General features: G+C 39.4%; 1 protein-coding gene across 1 annotated transcript; it reads right to left on the bottom strand.

Moving 5' to 3' along the window:
* Positions 1-1,481: 1,481 nt before the first annotated feature.
* Positions 1,482-16,972, bottom strand: slc1a4 (solute carrier family 1 member 4). Its single transcript, XM_046402359.1, has 8 exons — positions 16,251-16,972; positions 10,961-11,003; positions 9,491-9,556; positions 6,437-6,603; positions 6,003-6,236; positions 4,499-4,693; positions 4,159-4,293; positions 1,482-3,332 (listed from the first exon to the last, which is right to left on the bottom strand). The coding sequence occupies exons 1-8, from the start codon at positions 16,955-16,957 to the stop codon at positions 3,092-3,094; spliced, it is 1,788 nt and encodes a 595-aa protein (XP_046258315.1). The 5' UTR covers positions 16,958-16,972; the 3' UTR covers positions 1,482-3,091.
* Positions 16,973-23,313: the final 6,341 nt, after the last annotated feature.

Below are 23,313 nucleotides of genomic sequence, written 5' to 3'. Positions count from 1 at the left end.
AATAAAAAATTGACACTAAGAGAAAGTATTAGAATGAGAAAGTACAAATAATATAAAAAGTTAAAACAATTACAAATAAATTAATATCAAATATATATATATATATAATAGTACATGTATCACATTCTATGTAATTGTATGTGATTGTACCAGTTATACTGAACAAAATCTAGTCATAACACTCACAGTTTAGGTTAACAGAGCAGTTGTTAGCTTAGAAAAGTAATCTGTTAAATCTCAAACACTGAACAATAAATGTTCATACTAAGTAGATTTTTTCGATACACACATGATCCAAAACTAAAGCAGCAGCACCAGGCCATAATGAGTACCTCAGACATTAGGTGACAGAAACATGCATTAAGTTTATGTTCACGTACACAATGTTCCTTCATCTCTGAGTGGTCTTCACTTAATGGTACATGTCATTGGAGCAGTGTCACCAGCAGTGGTCGCCTATGAATGTTAAATAATAGATTAAATAAATATTACAACACTTGTCATTCAACAAAGCCAGTATTTCAGACAGACACAAAAATGGCTCAGCCAAGCTCTGAGATGCAGTCACCCACAGTTTAGTATTTTCACATTAACGCCTGTACCACTAGGGGACAGCACAGGCTTATCTTGTGAGTCAAGTCCTGTATCCAATACCTGAACCGAACTTTCCACTAAACCATCATTTGGCACTTTCGTTCATGTCAAATTGTGTACCCTACTGCACGGACATCAACTATAGCATGAGGCAAGTTTTAACAATTTTTATGCCAAAGTCAATAGAAAGCACCAGGCAGTATCTACACTTTAAAAAAAACCTCCAGCTGAGCCATGATAATGACAAAGGCCAATGTTCCCTTTAAAATGATACAGGGAAACCAAAGCTAATAATTTATCACAGAGACTGAATAAAAATATGGTGTCCTCAGTGACTCAGCTAATATCTGTAAAGTATCAGTAGAATTTTGCCAAAAGTGGTAGAGACAGTCATGGGCTGTGAAATATGGTAGTTTGGGATTCCTTGAATCACCTCTCACTTTAAAAACAACTGAAAAACACCACCAAAAACACTCTGAAACACACTGAAATGATGGCTTCACAAAACAATAAAGGGTGTGAACTCATCTGACATTATAGTGCAGTATTTGTGTCTACTTTAATGAAGATTTGATTTATGAATACATTTTTTGTGTATTTGATGCGACTTGCAAGCTACATGACGCAAGTTTGTCACAAGTTACTGACAACCATCAAATATCTGTTCTTTAATAAATGCAAGACTGGAGTGTTATCATGATTTTGAGCAAGTACTTATAGTACTTGCAAACTAACTGAAATGATGTCCTTTTACTTTAACAAGATCCATAAAGCTCATCAACGCGCCTTCAAATTGGACATCTTCAGCTTTGGGGCAACAAGGCAACAATAGTGGGTTGTATTTATTTTCTTCCTATCTCAGCAGGACTGGCCTGGGATCTGATCTGCCATTTAAAAAAAAAATGTTGTTATATTATCTAATAGTTAGTTGCATTTGCTAGCTAACTCGAATATCTGGGCCACAAAGCAAACTTTAACTAAATAATAGCTCTAGTTAAAAATATCTAACTGATGTGAAAACTAATATATAAAGAAAACCCAATACGCACATCAAGCTATGTTTTAGACTCTGTGGCAACATATTACTCCAAAGCAATTAGCAACAAGCTACCTGCTACTTTTACAAATTAGCTCCAACACCAATAAGTTCCAACATTTGAAAGTATGTTGTAACAAATATGAAAGAAAGAGAGCAACACACACACATGTACAGCTGATTCACCTAATTCAAAAATGGCTGATGCAAAAATGCAACTTGAACTCTAAACTAGCTAGCTGAGACCGCCTGATGTTCAGTGTACCTGGCCATTATTAGAACACCAACTCTAGGGAAAACTTTGTAAAGAAAGTACTGCTGTCATTACAGAAATGGAGAAACTGTTGATATTGGCTCTGAGAACATTATGTACCTTATAATGTTTGCAGAGGGATTTTTATGAGCTCTTGTTCCATGGTATTAGAGATTTAGAGTATCATGGTTATGTAAATAACCCCAATGTTCTGTATACTCTGGAGTAAATAGGATTAGTCAGGGGATATAACACGTATCAGTGGGTTTTCCCCCGTGAGACCATAATGGCAATGCATGCAGGTAAACACACTATTTCAAATAGTCTAAAATGTTTTACTACGCTGTTTGTCACCGGTTGAACAGGTCAAGTTTGTCCAAAAAAATAGGCCAAATTCTTAACCTGTCATTTGAAGTGTTAATGTTTGACATTGTCTGCTGATGGTCAGCAAACAAAAGTCATAGGAAAATGTTCCCTCTCCCTCTCAATCAGATTTGACTGTAAAAGACAGAATTTCAGCTGTTTCCATTCAACTAAAGCAAACGAGCTGAAAAAATTAAATAGAAATAATGCAAATACGTCTCCACCAGCTCAGTTAACATGACTGAACAGGCAAACAGAACGTGTAGCTAATTAAGTTACGACAGACACTATCAAGCATTTGTCAAACATTTTGCTTTTTCAGCATTTGGTCAGTTGTTAGTGTTCCATACTCAGTGTTGACCACTGTATTTACTGTCTGATGACAAAACAAACAAATGCACTTGATAATGTTCAAAAGTACAAACTGTTATGGCTGTGAGCAACAGAACTACGACATTTATGGGAATGTTTTAGGGACATTTTACAAAAAGTGTGTTTCCATCACTCTAAAATATCTGCTAAACTTTAAAAATACAACCAAAAAAAGCCTCAAGTGAAAATTAAAAAAAAACATTTTAAATGAATAATTCCCTATTTCATAATATCCTAATTTGTATTAAAACACTTGGATGAAAATCCAGTTGTTGAGCCCGAGACTGACCAAGTAACAGCACTTTGAAAGCACTAGGTTTATGGGAGAGTCTGACTGTTACGATGGCACTTTCCTCACAAATGAAATCATTTGTGACCTCATTCTTTGAAGGGACACTGACTCAGTATGGTGCATCATCAGCAACATCAGAGGTGTCAAAATGTAAAGGGGCAAGAAAGAAGTCTTGCTGAGTTCACAGGACAGACTCAATGGCTTCCGGCGTGGCTCCTAAAGCTTTGGTTTGGTGTGTGACGAGTGGCGAGGTCTCCTCCTCAGCTTGGACATTGGCCACCACCTCAACCCGGACTTCCGCCAGTTCCCCCTCTTGCTGCTGCTCCTGCTGCTGTTTCTTCATTTCCTGCTGGTTGATGTGGTGGAGAATACCAGCACCCAGAGCATCACCTTCCACGTTGACCACCGTGGTGGTACGATCCCTGTATGCAAATACAACATAAGGGATAGAAAACTCAGGTCAGCCTACTTTCAGCAAACATAGAAAATTAGATTACATTGAAGTTAGTCAGCCCTGCAATTGAATGGCAACCAGTCCAGGGTGTACACCGCCTCTCGCCCATAGTTAGCTGGGATAGGCTCCAGCCCTCCCGCGACCCTGACAGAAAAGCAGTATAGAAAATGGATGGATGGATGGATGAAGTTAATTCAGACCTTCATCTTTAACCTGCTATAATCACAGCCGCTACCACAGATCATTTTCCTTTGTTCTTAGCTACTTTTATTCATGCCCTTATTATTTTACCTTTCTGCTTATCTACATTAATAGCCTTTTATTTTAATTATTAATTATTTTTATTTTTATTTTACTAACAAAACTAAAAGAACCCATTGATACGATAGTCCTTATCAGCTCATAACAGGGAATTATTGGACTGGCAACAACAGTGATAAAACTCCCTCTGAACAAGGTCAAATGTCTTATCTTCATAGTTTAGATGTTTTTGTTTTGAGCGCACCCTCAAGTGGCTTATGAAAGTCAAACCCTTGCGCTACCTTAGAGCAGTCTAGTAAAGCAGGAAACAATCTTCCAGATGAAAAGCGTACGTGTGTTTGCTCTGAAACCACAAGGCAAGCTTGCAAAAATGCAGCAGACTTAGCTTTTCTAAATCTTTTCCTTTGCTTCCCCTTGGTGGTCCTCTAGTTGGGAAACCCTGGCCAAGTTGGCAACGCTTGTGCAGACGTGATTAGACGCAGCAATGTTTATTTTCTAATACAAGTGTCAGTGTGTACACAGGTTTTACTCACACAATCCAGTCAACAGCCAGCATGAGGGACAGGTCATTGGTAGGCAGGCCGATAGCCTCCAGGATGATGGCGATGGTAATGATGCCGCCCGCTGGGATGCCCGCAGCACCGACACTTGAGGCTGTGGCTGTCACCCTAGAAAGAATGAAGAAATAATCATATGATTATCATATAAATGATAAAATACTGTTTGTGACAGAAGGAACAGAGAGTTGACTTCTTAACTTTACAAGTAAACGTGAGAACAAATCTATGAATTAATGACATTTGTGTGTGTGTTTTCTTCTCTTCATAGTTATGTTGAGCAACAGGAAGAAAATTTATCATCCACTGAACTCACAAAATGGTGAAGATCTGCCCAGCATTCAGCTCAGCATTGTTGAGCTGAGCAATGAAGACAGCCGCAATGCACTGGAATATGGCCGCCCCATCCATGTTAACAGTGGCCCCGATAGGAAGAATGAAGCGGCTGATGCGTTTGTCCACACCGTTGTTCTCCTCAACACATTTTATCATAGAGGGAAGTGTTGCTGAACTGGTGAGAAAAAGAGATGACGGATTATCATTTAATCTTTATCACTTTTTGAAGTGAAAATAATACAAGGTCAAGCTTTGGTTAACCTTTGTCCCAAAATCAATGCAAGCTATTAGAACATCTGTATTGCCTTAGTCGGATTCAGTAGTTAAGTACAAGGTACAGGCATCGCATACAGGTAATCGCAAAACATGATTCAGCATATTAAAGTTCCCCTTCAGTCAAAAATGTGTTTTTTCTTCTTCTTCCTACACTGACTGCTGGAGCTTTACTGTGTTAACTGATGTACATACAGAGTCTACAACATAAGGCTGTTGGCGATGGAGAGCATCTTTAACAACAAGTTCAGAGTTATTCCTTGGAGCAGTAGTAGCAGTAGTGTGGCTCAGAATGTGAGAACGTGTTCATGGTAAATATGCAGGTTTTTACACGCTTTATGTAAAACAACAACACATACAACATCTGTCTTAACGTCATGAAGAAAATTTGGTACAACAAAATCCAATGAATGAACTGAAATTTCTTTTGAGAATATGTACGACTGCAAGTGGGGCTCCAATTTACCATTCAAACAATGTATGAGCTGCTTCCCTGCAAAGGACTGCATAACATTAAAGGGGCTGTTTGATTATGTTGTGCTTAACATAGTACCATGGCAGTTTGTGTAATCGTCAGGAAATATAATCTACAGGATTTGTGTACATGAATATAAATGTTCATTTGTTTTTAGGATTCTCAGCATGACTAACCTTCATGTTTGCACCATATTTCTTTCATAAAACACTGACTTGATAAAGCACACTACACTCAAAGGATATATATATCACTAGAGTAAAGAACACACTGTAAAGACTTTATCCCCTTGGAAGTCTAAACATGCTCAATAAATTTAATGAAAATCGGCCAATTAGATTATGAGTTATCTTGCATGCAAATTTGACAGTTTGTCTGAGTGTGTCACAAGAGAAACGTTCACGCAAAGAAAAGGCTTTTCTCTCTGCAAAGCAAATAAAACTCATAGCAGTCAGCCAGATTTTTAACTTTTCACCTGATAGTAGAACTTAGGCAATGTAAAGCCAAAAAAGGTGACTCGTTTCAAACTGTGTGCGTTACCACTACTATGTATTGCTACGACTCCTAATTTTGAGATACAACCCTCTGACCACTTTTTAAAACAGGATCTGATACTTAAATCCATCACACCTTTAATTCACGTAGATTTCTGTCACTTTGTTGTAATGCGGACTCATTTTTCAATTTCAGTCCCTCAACAGTTCATCTGTGAAGATTCTGTGATGTGACTGTATACCTAGAGCAGGTGGCAAAGGCAGTGGTGAAAGGCGTAATGAGTCCTGACAGGAAACTGAAGGGGTTCTTGCGTGTGAAGCCAAAGTAGATGAGGGGCAGGATGATGCCTCCATGGATGATGTGGCCCAGGATTGAAGCAAAGATGTATTTTCCCAAACTAGTGACCAAAAGAACCACATCTTCCATTTCCACAATCTTACTGCCCACCAGGAACATGATGCCAAAGGGGATATACCTGAGAAGTCAAAGAGAATTTACCCAGAAAACAAAAAGAAAACAATTGGAAAGGAGAATGAAAAGTCAGGTGGTAACAGTAATAAATGTTAATACAGAAAGTTACCTTCAATCTATTGTTACAAACTAACACTTGATGCAGTACAAATATACAACTACCAATACCGCTTTAAATTCCCATATACACCCAGTTCTACTCACCACATAATCCAGGACACCAGCACCATGGTGGCCTCATTGAAAGCATTGAAGAAGCGAATAAGTTCCTCCCCCTCATCTCCCAGCTTCCTCAGCGCCACACCAAATACCATTGCAAATAACACCAGACCCAGGATGTTCATGCCATCTGTTTCTGTACCAATCGGCACCTAAAACACACAGAAGAGTCAGACTGTAGGAGACCAAACATGAAAAGGTTGTGGAAAGGAGAGCGTTGAAGAACCTTCTGGTTGGTTCAGATGAACATGAAAAATCAAACAAACAGGAAAGTGCCTCCAGGCATGCAGAAGGTTCAACAGTTAAATTTAATTCAGTTAGACTGGATGTCTTATTGGTAACATGGGCACTATTTCATGAAAAATATCTTGACACTCATCTGCACCGAAATAAACAGCCCCTCTCAACTAGTTATTTAGCTACTAAGCCAGGTTAAATTGACAGTGTTTTTTGTGTGACCTAAAGATTTTACTAAACAGCTTTTGAAAAAATCCTCACCACCTTTGGGCTTATGAAAGCCTTTCAAAATTAACTGAATTTATTTGAACAAGACTAAGACTTTACAGCCATGTTCATAGCTCTGTGAGGACACACTTATAGGCACAGTGTGATGTTGAACTGCTAAAATGTTCACAATAACAAGGCTAAAATGCTGATGTTTGGCAGCATGTTTACCATCAACAAAGTATTGGACAAATTTAAATTTGAACCTGATGCTGGCACTAGAAGAAAATTCACCTGTGTTATTGAAATTTATCTTACAGAGAATGTAAACCAGAAATGTCAGCCCTATGGTGGTACTAGCAGATGTCAGGATAGCCGAAGTCATCAGGAGATATCATCTAGGAACTATGGATGTCTGGACCACATGCAATAATTGTCTTGAATTCCCACTCAAATGTAAAATACTAACCTCACCAGGTGCTAGATGAAAAGTCAGGAGATCACAAACTCCTTGGGTTTTGACCTCTGGGAAAATCTACATATGAAAATCTGTAGAAAGGTTCATAGCAATCAAATTATTTCATTCTGTACCAAAGTGGTCGATCAATGGGAATAACATACTGACCCATGAACCACACTGGTTAAAAACGTATATTGATCAAAACTGAAGCAAGACTGGTTTCCTTAGGTCAGGAAACACTTTCACACAAAAGTGAGGCTCACATGCTGTTAGTTTGGACTGAGACCTTATTTGCACCCTTTCATTACCGAGATGGAAGCTTGTCAGACAATAGTGCTGATACGTTCCACAGCGGTTTATGTGATACCTCTTGCTACAGAGTGTGCGTGAGTGGGTGCATAGGTCTGGAGGCAGTTGAAGGATTCAGTGAACTGGATGATGGATAACGAATAAGGACAGGGACAAATCCTGAGCTCAATCCCCTTCCATTGTCCTGAGCTCTCCCACAGCTCCACCAGCTTCATCCCCTGGCACTGGGGGTACCGTCCGCCATCACCCACGACAGACAAATACCATGGACCAATGCCAAGATCAGATCCCCTCAACTATACTGGGTCAGTGGGGGCAAACCATGGCCTTGGGGCAGAAGTAGTTGGATCTAAAAGATTATGTTAATATTTGGCAAATTAGACACCATAGAAACCAATGACATATTTAAAAATATGTGGATCATTCCCTGCAGTCTTAAAAAGATTCTTCAGTATCTACTGTGTTGAACCATTTGAGCTCAGAGCTATAATCCAATGTCCAGTATACCTCACAGGTCCAGTGGTAATCTGTAAATATGCAACCAGCCCTTTGCCTTTTTAGTCCAACACATTATTTTCCTCACAAACCCCATGGATATCTGGTGGGTCAAGCTGGCCTGATCTTCGGCCAGCACTCTTGACTGACTGACGGAATAAGTGTTGACATCACCTTACAAAAACAGAAACCATTCTGTCACACTTAATGCATCTGTTTTGAAGTTTTACGAAGCAAGATTTTAATGTAAAAATAAACCCGACTCCAGTGGGTGAACTACAATGCAGTGGCGATGCCCATTATGCCAACCACATTTGACACAAATGCATAAAACCAATATCAGAAAGTTGTGGCAGGCTAGGGTTTCAGATCCTGTTCAACAACACAAAATATACGTCATTAGTAGCATATTAAAGTCTTAAGAAATACCTGATTCTCTTTCCATTGATCAAGGAATTACAGGAAATGCAAAAGCAACACTGACACATTAAACCCTGGATAATCTAAACCTTTATGTAGCAACTGAAGCAATTGTGAAACTAATAATAATAATCATAATCATAATAACCACTAATGTATTTTAAGAAGCACAGCACAAAACCTTTCTGAACTCCTAAACATAGTTTGAGTGTGTAGGAAAATAACACGATGCTGCTGAAGCTCATACAAAGTTTTGTCCACCTAGGTTAATCAAGTGGTTATCTTCAAAGTTGCAGACTTTGCCTAGACACCGTGTCCTTACTAAGCTGTGGCAGAGGAATGTGTGCTGGCGCATGGCATATGGTTTGTTGACTGGATAGCACATCGGCAGTAAACCAATGAATGTGCAAGAACAAAGATACCCATTTGATTTGGCTACTTGAGATAGCTAGAACCTCATTAAAGCCTATTATCTGAACTTTACAATGTACTGTATGTTTACATTGACCGTGAAATCCTTTCAAAAATAACAGTATTTCTTTATACAATTAAACCAAGCCATCCATTAGCTCATTAGGTACTCATCCATTAGCTCATTAGGTACTCATATAGTGCTTATTCAATGAGTTTGCACCCATTACTTGCCTAATCCTAACACTCAGCTCAACCTAATGTTAAAGCAAGTCTTCATCCTAATATTTAATGAGTAACTTTGTAAGGGCTTGCTTTTTTAAGTCTCCACAGTATGATTTATGTCCCCTAAACATGAGTAATACATATATATATATATATATATACACACACATTAATACACATATGATACAATGCTAACATTGCAAGCATTGCAGTTTTGAAAGGAAATGTGCTCCGATTGTGTGCGCGTGTGTGTGCAGGGATGTTTCTCGACCTACCTTTTGATAGAGGGTTGTTCCATTGGTGTTGTTTCCTACAGCAACCATCTTGTAGTCAGTGGCATACTGCAATGGAAAGAATTAGAAAACTTCACATTTTCGTTTGATGAAGTTCATTCATATATTTTTGTTGAGTACATTCTAATGCTGAAGTGTATAGTTATAATGTCAGCATCTTGGTGCTGATTCCCCATTTTGAATCAGAGGCCAGTAATCTCTCTTTGCAAGTACACTCCATAACCTGTAAGTAAATGAGTGCACTTACATGTACAGTAAGTTAACCTCAACTGAAGGATAAAGATATTTTTTTCAAGAAGGTGTAGACTTTCTGTGCTTTTTTTTCAAATTTTGCTAAGTAATGGTGAAAATGGAATGATGGGATGGAAAAACAACTGAAATAACATTACTTAAGAACAGTGTGTCTGTTCATTGCTCTTATAAGGAATGCAATATGTGCATGGAGCTGGAGGCCAGTTTGACACTGTTCACCGAAGTTCAGACAGTCTTTTAGCAGTAAAGGAGTCAACCAGCACTAAAACAATGCTCTCTCTCTCTCTGCATTTCCTTAAACAGTCCTATAGGATAAAGGTTCCCAACATCTTGGCAGACGTATGGACTTTAAATGAGGTTGCAGGTTCTTAGAACTGCAGCATACTTGTACATGCAGAGACAAGCAGTCTATGACTATAGTCACCAAACTAAAAAGACAGCCTTCCCCATAACCTAAACCTTACACTTCATTTGTTTAAATGTCTGTTTAAGCATTTAGCTGCTGTATAAATCTACTCTCTACTCTGCTTTCTTGGTTTAATCCACAGTTGGACCCATTCCACAGGGGCTGTACCACAGTATCTGCTGGGTGCGGGGATGAATATTGAACTCTATGACCTTGCTGCACTTTGAAACTCCATTTACTCTTGTAAGTTTATAATTCACTTGGCCTGGTTTTAGGCATGTTTGAGGCAACTGGTTTGAGCACAAGTTCATGTGTCAGTGTCCACACTTTCTTTGGTGTGTGTATAGCAAATCTGTATCCCCTCATCCCCAAATATTGAATTTTCCTGCTTCTTATTTTAGCCTTAACAGACACAATCATGATTCTAGGAAGTGTAGCAGGCCGCGTTCAAGAGCAGCGAGGCGAGGTGGGTTGCTAGGCTGGCTGGAATGGAATGGTTTTGCCATGGTAACGGCTGGTAAGGGGCAAGAGAATGAGGCGTTTTGGTGAGCAGCGGTCTCAGAACATCTCCTCATTGAGAGGCATTGTGAGGCTCTCCGCGCTGCAGCCACGATTTACAGCCGCAGTAAATGAACATGGAGCAGCATCCGCGTGGTTGGCGTAATAAATTCTAATGAACAATTCACGCAAGACGCAGGTTGTAAAGAAAAACAGATAGAAAGTGGTCATAAAAAGGGGAATTGGCGAAAAAATAAAGACAGCACGGCGTGGTGAAGTGTAGTGCTGGCACTCACAGTGCGGAAGGCAGCAGCCACCAAGTTTGCTGGGAATAAATTCCTAAAAAAAGAAGAGAAAAGCACGTCAGATCCACAGAAGATTACATCTATTTTACTGGTGTCTTTTCCTGTTTGATTTCATGTAATTGACCAAAACTTTGGGTAACATTTAATCCTGTGGTTAACCCATCTGAATGATAAAGTGTTCACAGGATTGGTTTGTCATCACACACTCCCTGCCCTTTGGATCTTTTCCCAGGATCTTCCATCAAGTCCACTGCTCCCTAAATTCCCTGACAGAGCAGTTGTTCTGGCACTGATCTACTGTCCAGTTCATCTTTTATTAAAACAAATCACCCAGGTCTTTACCAGGATTAGATATTCCTGGAGGTTTCACTGTATTCATTTACACTTCACTTGTCCTTTGATAGTCAGACTGGGATATTTGTTTTCCGAGAGACATTCAGGAAAATGAAAACTGACTCCTTGTTTAGTAATGTGTTTTCCCGCAGTCCGTCATACAGAGTTTGATTGTGGCCTTTTTATTGTTAAATTTGAAAGAAAAGAAATGACCCTAACTTTTTATTTAAATTTACTATTAATAATCACATAGTTGCCTTTCCTAGCTTTAACCAAGTAGTTTCATTTCATAAATGTAACCACAAGTTTGCCGCTCAGTAGCTCAGAAAACCCTGATATGGGTCAGTTCAAAAGGCTTTTAGTTTTTAGTTTTGGTATAGAGCTTTACATTCCCAAGATGCTCCTCTACTGTGGAACCATCTTCCTTTCGGTCCAGGAGGCGGACACCCTCTCTATGTTTAAGAGTTGATTTAAAATGTAAGAAGTACGTTACCTAAGGATTTGATGGTGTCACTTGCAAGCTTCAAGTCTTCTTCAATACAGCATGATGATTATAGTAATCACACCTCCTACTCCACATGGTAAAAGTCATTGTGGAGCCTACTATCACTTACTGTATCTGGACAACACTAAGCGTGAGCCAGTAGAGACGTGCAGAGAACTCAGTATTTGTATTTGATGCAACCAAATTATTTGTGTTTGAATAAAAGTGGAAATAATTGCAGCAATCCTGTTTTTGTTTTTGCATTTAAACCAGCTAAGATGGTCTACACAGAAGAGTTGGATCTGAACTGCTGCCAGATAGCACTTGTGTGATGCTTTTATGGCTGGGCAAGCATTTCCAAGACGGGTCAGGCTTCCCTCCCTACGAGCATCAGTGAGCCTTGGCCCATGACCCTGTAGCCAGTTCACCAGTTTTCCTTCCTTGGTCCACTTTGGTAGGCCTTTGGAAATTCCCACAAGAACTCCACTTCTAGAGGTGCTCTGACCCATTTAAAACCATGACAATTTGGGATTTGTTAAAGTTATCCGCTCAAACATTTTTTTTCACTTCCAGCATGTCGACTTCAATGATATAATAAATATTCACTTGTTGTCACAATATTCACAATATATCCCACCCACTGCCAGGTGCCATTGTACTGACATAATCATCCACTTCCATTGGATTCAAAAGACTCTTCTGGGTGTATTTGATTGTTTGGGAGTGTAGATAATATGAAATCTCTATTCTCTGACCATCTCTCTTTCACTGCAAGTCCAGCATGCTCAGACTGTACACAGAGTGAAACGAGGGAGGGTGAGGACTAGTGAGCGTCAGAGCCACTGTCCAGGATGAAACGAGATGTGGTGAGTAAAAGTAGCACCAGTGGTAATCGGAGCACTGGGGGCTGTGACCCACAAACTGGAAGAGTGGCTCCAGCAGACTGCAGGTACAGCATTGGTGGTTTCTGTCCAGAACAGTGCATGTGTGCTGCACAGAACCCTCAAACTCTCAGGCCTCTGGTAGAGGACCAGAGCTTGAGGAAGACACACACACCACCCCAGAGGGGGGGTGAGAGGAGGATGTTTTTTTTTTTATGCATAAAAACACTCACTGACACAAAATGGTGCCCCATACAGCCTACATGAAGGACTTGCTGAACATAATACTGTTCATAAAAATTAAAACTGAAATAGGACTTTTAAGAATTTTGAAGTTGAAGAGGTCAAGTTTTCCTCCTGTCACATGACTGAGGTGAGGATCTGGATTAACCCTGGGAAACCAGAGCTGAGAGCTGGCTTGCTTTTCCCACAGAGCCTCCTCTCTGTAAACTGATTTCTAAAGCACTCTTACATAACAACTTCATATCCTAACAAATCTAAGCCAAACATCATGCATGACCCTTTTGGTTCACGCCAATAGAAATAGATTATTTAGTTAATATGGTCAGAAGTGTGTCTGATTTGAATAAAAAAATTGTAGATTTGTAGACTCAAGAAAAACAGTCTTGTTTAAACTGAATTTGCCTTCACTAGCATGATTGAGACTATGTGTTTCAAAAGAATGAAACTGTTTTGGAAAATGAAAAAATGCTCTTTGTCTGTATGAACTGATTTTAGCTTTTATCCAATGCAATGCGTCACTGTGTAAATGAAAAGGTCCCTCCTCAGATAAATATTGCAATGTTGATCGTTTTTAAAAAGAGTTCAACTCCAGAGACCACCAGGGCTGCCCATAAAGGGGGTGGAGGTTTTCAGAGGCCAAGCCACCAGGGAGGGAGGCCAGCAATAATCATGGTTATCCTAATATAAGCAATGATAACCAAATATAATTTTGAAGGATAACACTCAAATGTAGAAATGTACAAATGAAGCCTGTTTCATAATCAAAATCTCTCCTTTGTTTATACATCAAATGTGCACTACAGCGCGACACGTGACCTCCGAAAGACACTGATCAGGCTGAAGAGGTGAACAAGAGCCAGGAAGCTAATGTTAAGGCTAATGTTAGCCACCACCACCTGTGAGAAAGAGAATGATGCTGATAAGACGTTCTGTGTGTTTATATGAGAGCCATTGAGAGCACATGCAAGCGCTGATATGAGTAAAGCAGTCAGGGGAAGGGGTCCAAACTGGATCTGTGCAGGGGTCCAATCATTTCTGTGGTCAGGCCTTGAGGCCACTGTTTGTTTCCTGCTTCCACCTGACAGTCAGCATGACCACAATCCTTAACCAAGTGTGTATTACTGTAACCATGACAACAAATGTCCCCTTAACCTTAACCAGGTAGACATTTTAACCCAAACTATGACCTTTCCCTAAGCCCAACCAAACATTAGCTTTTTTTTAACTTTTAGCTTTGAGTCTTTCACATGATAATAATTTTTTAACAGTAATTTGGTTTTGGATGGTACAGACAAATGCTGTCGTCCTGCTGATAGGGGTGAGAGAGGGCAGTTACAAATGACAAATTTTATTATTTAATTTAAGGACTTGTCGACCAAAGCACTGGACAAATTAAGATTTGGAGTTGAATTTCAATTTGAAGTGTTGCTACAGTTCATTTTGTGGATGAATTATGGATGACAATGAATGTGCGAACCAAATTTCACAGCAGTTTAGCCAATAGTTGTTGAAACATATCACTCAAAACCTCAAATGTGGAAACTGGAAACCATGAACGTCTGTGCAAAAGCCGATGCCTGTACATCCAGGAGATACGGAGGAGCTAGCAGGACTAAAAACGCTGATACACTCATCATCAAGCAGCCTTTCTACAGAAATTATTACAGTTTGCTATGGCCACTGATGGCATATAACTCACTCCATTCATTCAAGTACTGTACTGACTTAACATTTTCTGCTACTTCCATACTATTACATTTTGGAAGCAAATATTGTACTTTTTACTCCACTGCATTTATGTCATAACTTTAATTACTTGTTACTTTGCAGATTCCATGCTGCCTCAGAGCATTTATCAGCAATTGGATAAAAAAAAACAAAACAAAACGGATCCTAATAGTCAGGAAAATGCCAGGAAGGCCGATAATCAGTTGACCCCTATATACAGCATATACATACAAATACATGCATAATTTAGCTTAATTTATATTTTCAATTCTTAAGTACATTTATCACCACAAAATTACTGTTGATAAGATTAAATGAAGAGCAGACAAAGCAGAGTGCCTGTCTACCTTTCTGCCAGACTACGGCCCATATGTCAAAACCAAAAAAAAAAAAAAAGAACATTAAATAGCTTCTTTTGGTTTGAAATGTACTATAAATACATTAATCTTCAAGATGTTAATGGGGAATTTCTCACATCACAGTCATGGTGGCAGTGATGTTTAAGTTTGAAAGTGATGAAAAATATGCATATATAATTTTATTTTTTATTTCTTTTTATTTCTTTCTTTCTTTCTTTCTTTCTTTCTACCTACCTGTCTACCTTTCTGCCAGACTACAGCCCATATGTCAAAACCAGTTGGGTTACATATTCCACAGTGAAACACTTCTCATGCTCTGCGGAACTTTAAATCTGACCCACCCTCCTGCTGGTGACCATGCAGCAATATGTTTCTCTATATAACAAGAGTGTTTGGACAGAGACATCATGCAAATCCCAGTTGTCTCCTCACAGAGAAAAGGAGCGCCTAAAACAATATTTGGATTTGGATATCATTTCCACTAACAAATTAAATCTAAGGTTTTGCCGAAGTTTCAAACTTTCACACCTCGTCTGGTATTCCTGCCTGTGGGAAACCTCTGTGAATGAAAATGATCATATAGAGTCCAAATGTATCAGTATTAAGAAAAAGAGACAAAAAGAGTCTCCATCAGAATTAGCTTTCAAATCCTGCACTGGTCTAATCCCTCATGCAATGTCTGGCACAACAGGTCAAATGTAAAGTGTGATCCCACACTGTGAGCACTGAGAAATAAAAGCCGAATGTCCACCTGCTTTCATGATAAGAGAGGTGCTGAGTAGACAGAGTTCCGCTGGTACTTCACGGTGCTGCTGGGGTTTGTCCCACCACCCCTTTCCCTTCCTCAAAATACACTCCACTCTTGAAACAGCTGTCGGCTTTCCCTCACACTGTGGGAACTTATTATTAGAAGTCCCGTACGGCGCACTGAAGACTAGCGAGCATGTTGATATTTGAGGCTTTTTTTTCTTCTTTTACTTACATGTGTGTTGCTTTGTTAAAGCTCAGAGCATCCTCTCAGCTGCAAGCCAGCACAGCTGAATGCATGGAAATATCTGTGCAACAAGATTTACAGCTTTTCATAGAACTGTTGTGCGTCCACGCCTCGGATGGAGATGCGCCGTGTGTAACTAACCAGAGTTACCACAGCGCCTGAACGCCACAGCTCCCCTCACAATTACTACAGTATTATTGTTATGTAAAAGTACATTAGTAATAAGGTTGCTAAAATGATTTAAGCGTTGCCACAGTACCTGGCCAGATCTAAAAACGAGTCCGCGGTCTCCTTGTTGCTGGTGACGCTCTCCAGTCCAAGGCTGTTGGTGTTCAGGGCTCCGGCGCCTACGCCGGGTTTGATGATGAAAGCCAGGGCCACCCCGATCCCCGAGGCGATGAGCGTGGTCACCAGAAAGTAGGCGACCGCGATACCCCCCAGCTTGCCCAGGGATCGGGTGTCCAGGCTGGCGGCCCCGGATATGAGGCTGCAGACGACGAGGGGCAGGATGATCATCTTCAGCATTCGGAGGAGCATCTCTCCGGGGAAGGCGAAGTAGGTCATCTGCGCCCTGGTCAGGTTCATGTTGCGGACCACCATACCGAGCCCGACGCCCACAAGAACCCCGGACACCGTCATGATAACCAGCAGGTTCTTTCTCAGAAACTCCATTAGCTTCTCCCTGAAGCTCTTCTGCGCGCTTTTCTCCACGATCCGGTCGGTGGAGGCCGAGCCGGGCATGGCGTGCCCGTTGATCTCGCTCTTTTTCTCCATCTTTTTCTCTTCAGAACAGCGTGGGACGCTGAGGCCGGTTTGCAGGCAGCGTGGGTTGGATGCACACACACACACACACTGTGTTGTACGAGGGCTGGTCGGTGTGTGCAGGCTGAGAGCAGAGCGGAGGGTGAGCCAATGGAGAAGGAGCGGCGGCACAAAAGGGCAGTGGAACATGCGCACAAAAGCCATTACTTTATACCGAGAGCAAATGATGCAAGAGTGGGGGCGATTGCCAGGATGTCTGGCAATGTGGAACATTTTCCTGTCCTGAATATAAACATGTGATTACGTCCAAAAGCTGTCTTCTTCTGTCTGCGCCCTGTTTCTGTTTCTTCTATTTAACTATAATGTGCCACACCTGGGAATTACACGGCTTTGCTCTCATCCTTTTGTCTCCGCTACTCTTTGAGAAACTCTAACTATAAAAATAACCATATTTTTCATCACAAAGTATCTATCTTCTGCTATAACCGCTCAGATTTATCTAGCGTCTTGCTTTTCCTTGAGATTTTCTTCTGAATCAGCTGATAACATTCCTAACTTCACATTCATCAGCTGGCAACAACATCCAACGCAGGAGTCGCGTCTCTGTCTCTGTGACAAACCTGCCAGGCCCTTTTTGATGCAGCAGAAAAAAACTCGATTGCAATTCAATAAATGAGATCATTTGAAGAGTTCAGTGTAGTTTTGGTTTTATCTCTGGAGCAAAGAATAATAAAATCGAGATGGCGTCCGGACAGCATCTGATTTGATATAAAAGTAATTCATACTTATGTTAACCTGCAAACAATGTTTTTCTTTTTCTTTCTGTCTACTTCTGTTCCCATCATGCCTCCTGCGTCACAGTATCATTTTCACGCAACCAGCACATTCGTTAGATTCAGCCATTATTTCCCCAAACCGTCTTGTCTAAGCGCTTCCAAAAGGGCACAAACTAACCTTGAACAGCCTCTTTTCCGTCTCTCTCACGCTTTGCTGCCTAACAAATGTCTTGATTTGCCTTCATTTATTAACAGTACATGTGATTGTGAGTTTAATTATACCTTTGGATTTATTAATACAACATATTTCTGCATGTGACTTTAATATATCTTTTCATAACGCACATTTTGATTACGCACTGCAGAAAAATCTTCACTACACCTACATAGAACACGTGAAGGCTCATTTAATCTCCTTCTTTATGGGGTTTAATGAATAGACCCTTGTACTTGAACATTTTACAACATCCAAGTGACCGATCGTGGAAAGCAGAGAGCTGTCAGCACCATGGCCAGCGCTCTATGCCTTCTAGGGGGCGCTGTTGCCCGCTCATTTTCACCCATTTATTCTTACTTAGATTATTATTGTTCTAATCTTTCATTTGAATGCAACAACAGCATTAAAAGAAGTGTGGATACGTGCAAAAAGCAGGAAGTCCGGACAGCTACTCGTCCTTTCAGAAGTGGGGACATTAGCTTTGCAGACCTGCGCATTTCACTCATGGGATTCCTCATAGCACCTCCGGTGTTCAGCCACGAGGTGGCACTGTGATACAGCTATTGTATTTACATAAAGCAGACAAAAGCTTCAGTTCATAAGAATAGAAATAGCAATAAAGAAACTTCTGATTATGTTGAAAACGTTTTTAATGCTCGTTTTTCTTACATCTGTCTTTTTGTTTGTGATGTCCTTCTTTTGTGAAGAACATTAAATAGCTTCTTTTGGTTTGAAATGTACTATAAATACATTCTTCTTCAAGATGTTAATGGGGAATTTCTCACATCACAGTCATGGTGGCAGTGATGTTTAATTCTGAAAGTGATGAAAAATATGCATATATAATTTTTTTTTTCTTTTCTTTCTTTCTTTCTTTCTTTTTTTTTGTTTTTGAAGTTGTGTGGAGTTAGAAAGAAGCGAGCCACCTCCTCATCTCTGCCTGAGGCTGCTGTAGTGGTTCTCAAACGTTTTCACATTAAGGACCCATAAACTGACCCCCAATTGATAAGATTTTGTCCCAGAGTCACCTGTTTTTACAGGTTTTATTACAGAAGTTGTATGAAACCTGTGTCCACAGTAGCCGTAGATTGTGTCACTGTGTTGCCAATGGATGGAATTAAAGTGAAAATAAATTATTCCCTGTTTTACTGGAACCCTCTCAGTGGACTGAGGCTGCATTAGCTGAGAGTAGGATAACACACCCAAACTGTCGGCAATCAAGTTACAGTGTGGGCAATGTAGGCTCCAGGTTTTCCCAATTTAAACCCTTCCTTTTAAAGCTATTTATCATGAGTCTAACAGTATTATACCAATGGGATGCTACAATGTGGAAATACACTTTAAAGGGAACTAGTATATTTTTATATTTCTTTTTGTACTCCACATTCATTACTGAAATGAAATTATCCTTGTATTTTCTGATCGTAACAATTTTTATCTTTGATTACATGATAACCATGTGTTCAACTCACTTATCATGTAAAACGAGAATACAGTAAGTTTAGTGGTTTTTGTATGGTATTGAAATACATATATAGTAGTTTGTAGACGACAGACAGAGAGAAGAAGGCCTCTGCCTCATTGACTCTGTTACTGACTGTCGTCTGTGTTGTCCTCAGTGACCTTAGCTCCGCTGTTGCTAAGTTGAGCAAAACTTTCCCTCCCTCCACCAATAGAGACAGATTGTCCCCCTTCCCCTCACAGCTGTGTGGCCTGAATGCTGGAAATAACCACCGGCCTGCGGATCAGGAGTCACGGCTGTTTAACAGTGGCCAATGTTGGAACTGTGCCGCAGTAAACTGGAAGAAAAAAACAAAACAAAAACAGAGAAAGACACAGGCAGCTCTGTTACCCAGAGACACACAATGTCCAGCGCAAAGAAGAAACAAGTTTAAAATCGAATCTCATCCACTCAGTATGACCCACGTCGAACATGATGGATATGCAGCACTGCAAAATATTTGTTTTCTCAGCTAAAATGAATTTGATCAGGTTTTACAAATGTAGATTTTAATATATATAGTATAGTTAGTAGTAACATTATAGTAGTGACAGTATAGTAGTTACAGTATAAGGCAGTTCTTCCTCCCCACTGTCGCCAAGTGCTTGCTCAATGGGGGAATGTTGGGTTCTCTATATTACAGTTTAATTAAAGAGTTTGGTCTAGACCTGCTCTAATTGGAACGTGTCATGGGATAACTTCTGTTGCAAATTGGTGCAATATAAATAAACTGAATTGAATTGAAAGTATAGTAGTAACATTATTTTCGCTGTGGTCCCTGATGACTAAGACACCCACGTAAAAGCATCCCAGCGGCTTTTCAGTTTACAGTGGAGTTAGCTGAAAGCTCGTTTCTCTTTGTCGTCACAGGGCAGGTTTACTTTGGGGCCTTCAGGTATAATGTCGACAGTGCAATGCTTCAGGTACCCTGGTAGATCTGCTTTGACTTTGGCTGTCACTAGTACAATAAGGATTAAATTAATTTTATCAACTGATTGAAAGTCAATTAAGGAAACATATGTATAAAGCTTTATATTTCTTTGTGGCTACCCAGCAATACAATATACATTCACTGATGTATTCATTTGTGACTCATCTGGTCTTTTAGTATCTTTCGTCAGATTTCAGGCTCCACAGAGCACATTGTATTCAATGATTTGACAGTTGTGGAATAAATACCGTTACATCCCTCAGCCTGGAGATATTTCCTTCTGAAAGAACCAACTGTACAGCAGAAGTACCCCTATGAAGGAGTCACTTGTCTTTTAGCAAAATGACAATAAAACCTTGAAACATTTCCCATGCAAATCAATTTGTGCCGAGAGTTTTTTTCTTAATTTTCTATCACTTTTAGCTGCAGTGGACTCAAACAGGAAATTATAGCCAACAGTCTGACATGAAAGGAGCCATCTAATGTAATGTTTGGTGGGGAGTGTTTGTGCATAGCCTCAATGTATTTTAATTTCACAGATTTTAGGCCAAATCACCAAAACAGAAAAAATACAACAAAAAATAAACAATTCTGTGTGGAAAAAGTTTCCAGATTTTTCAAATTTCTTACCTTTTGCCACATTTTAAAAGTTAATCATAGGCATTATATTAATGGCATGGAAATGGTGACTTTTTTTTACATTTTTTTTTTTTAGAGAGAGCCAGTATGTCTTCATTAGAATCATACAGACAACAGCAGCTTACGTAAATTATTTTGTCATGTTTATCAGGGGGGTAAAATTGAACCTGTATTTGCTGTAATGCTCTTTATGTATTTTAAGTTATTGATAAACAAGATGTACTTTGATGCACTGCAGGTGACCGCTGTGTTTCCTGTCTGTGCACATGTTGGGTGCTGCAGGTTGGATCTGTTTCCAGAGGTCAGGTTGGTGAGATGTGAGTCGAGAAAGTCAGTACTGAGCCTTGGCAACCTCCTGGCCAACCAGAAACTTGAAAAGAACAAAAAGAAAGCCCATTCAAGTCTAGGGAACTCTGAAGATAACAAACCTTATCACTAAGTTCTAGCACTTGGAAACATGTGAAAAATGAAGACAGACAACATAAATATGCCAAAGAACAAAAGGATATGGCACTCCCTCAAGGACTTCTGGGGGTCCTCTGAACCTCTGAAGCCTTAGTATACCCAAGTCTGAATGACTAATAGATCGAACTCTTTTTAAAAACAACATTCTTAATTGATAGGACTGCATCATACCACATGGTTTTGATTGTAGGACCATTAAGTTAAGATTCTTAATGAAAGGATCACATGCTTGGTGTTCCCGAAGCTTTCAGCCACATCTCACAGCCTTCCTCATCTGTTATTGTCAGTGAAGTTCTACACACAAGTCAGCGTTGTGTTGAAATCCTTTACCAATCTTTTGTGTCCAATGTCAGGAGCTAATTTTGACAACATAAAATGTCATTATTATTAATTTCACTGTCATTTCATTAGGTCATCATGGCCAAGGTAGAATAAAAGCTTTAAGAGCTTTACTTCTGTTTAGCTTTACTATAACAAAGAGACAACAAAAACACAAAATATGGAAAGCATGTCAAATAACAAGACACACAATATAAAGTACAGAGACAATGCAGTTTCTCAGTTTTTACACTTTATTGTATATATATACATTTGCATATATATATATACATACATACATATATATATATATATATAAAACTACAAAAGTAAGACTGTTTTAAATTCATATATATATATACATATATATATACATATATATATACGTGTGAGTGTGTGTATATATACATATATATGTATATATGATCCCAATACAGTGATCAGCTGACAGTTTCTCTCTCTGTGTGTTTGTGTTCTATTGCATAGAAAAAGGCACAGCTCTGAGGTCTGTGTAAAATACAGCCTTTTTAGAAGAAAATACAGCCTCAACTGCAGTCAGTCTTTCTCAGCAAATTGAGCCACTGCACGCTCGGACAGCGCTAAAACAGGTTCGGTAACAAACACTGGTCGAAAAAGTCTCAGGAGCTTGATATTGTTCATACTATGTACATTACTTTTGGCATTAAAGCATCTATGACAGGCTTTGGAATCTTGACATCTGAAGGTTGGAGACGGGTTTTTGAGTATTGCTGCATGAACTGTTCGCCTTGGACTGGAAAATGATGGACAAAAGGAGTACAAAAGATGCAAATGGTTGTGGCTGCCACCCCACAAAAAACAAGCAAACAAACAGATTAACAATATAACTATCTATGTATATAAAAAAATGGCTTCCACCCATAATTCCACACTCAGATACATTACTATCTGAAGTACATTCCACGCACATCTGTACACACATTTACAATCCAAATGTTCACTTCACTTCAAAAATAAATATATTTACACAGAAAAGGAAAAACAACATGAATAAATAGCTTCACTGACCAAAAAACAAGCACTCTAAAATTCAAACATAGTGAAAGAAACAAGACACAGTCATCCACAAACAGTATTAGTTGGTGTTGCCATCTGCTTGCCTCACACTCTGCTTTGAATTCAGTTCAAATGCAGTTCATTTACATACTAGATGAGGTCAACAAACTAACGATCTTCCATTGGAACAAGTTTTAACACCACTCTGACTTCACTGCTGCTGGCTAACACAGTAAGATGAGTCAGACTGGATTCCCACCAGCCAGGACCTTTGCTAGAATCACTATGAACATTTTACACCAAAATAAGGCTGTGTTGGCAGACACATAAGTCTTTGGGCTTTCTTACTGTTACTGTTACTTAATTGTTACTGGACTTTTGAACAAAGGATCCAGTCTAAATTATTTCAAAACCTGTCCCAAACCTGTCTGTGGTATCTTTTTCTTATATTGCTGGAAATGTAGATGATAACTGTCTAATGATGAGAAACACACACAACAGTTTTAACATATTTATAACATATTTATAATGGCAGAAAAAGTGATCTAAATTGACAACATTAAAGCTGCACTCATCAATATAATTTATTATCATTACTGGAGCAAATGATTGTGAATAATTATGAATAATGTCAGCGTCGCGTCTATGCAGTTGTTCTTTTAGCTCATTGTTCTGGTT

This window comes from Scatophagus argus, chromosome 10, assembly GCF_020382885.2.
Source record: "Scatophagus argus isolate fScaArg1 chromosome 10, fScaArg1.pri, whole genome shotgun sequence".
Lineage (NCBI taxonomy): Eukaryota > Metazoa > Chordata > Actinopteri > Scatophagidae > Scatophagus > Scatophagus argus.
This window is presented reverse-complemented; position numbering and strand designations above follow the sequence as displayed.

Coding starts and splice junctions, on each gene's coding strand:
- slc1a4 (XM_046402359.1), bottom strand. CDS start 16,957: ATGGCTTTTGTGCGCATGTTCCACTGCCCTTTTGTGCCGCCGCTCCTT. Junction 11,004..16,250: donor TCGTTTTTAGATCTGGCCAG/GTACTGTGGCAA, acceptor TTCTTTTTTTAG/GAATTTATTCCCAGCAAACT. Junction 6,604..9,490: donor GAACAACCCTCTATCAAAAG/GTAGGTCGAGAA, acceptor TGTGTGTTTTAG/GTGCCGATTGGTACAGAAAC.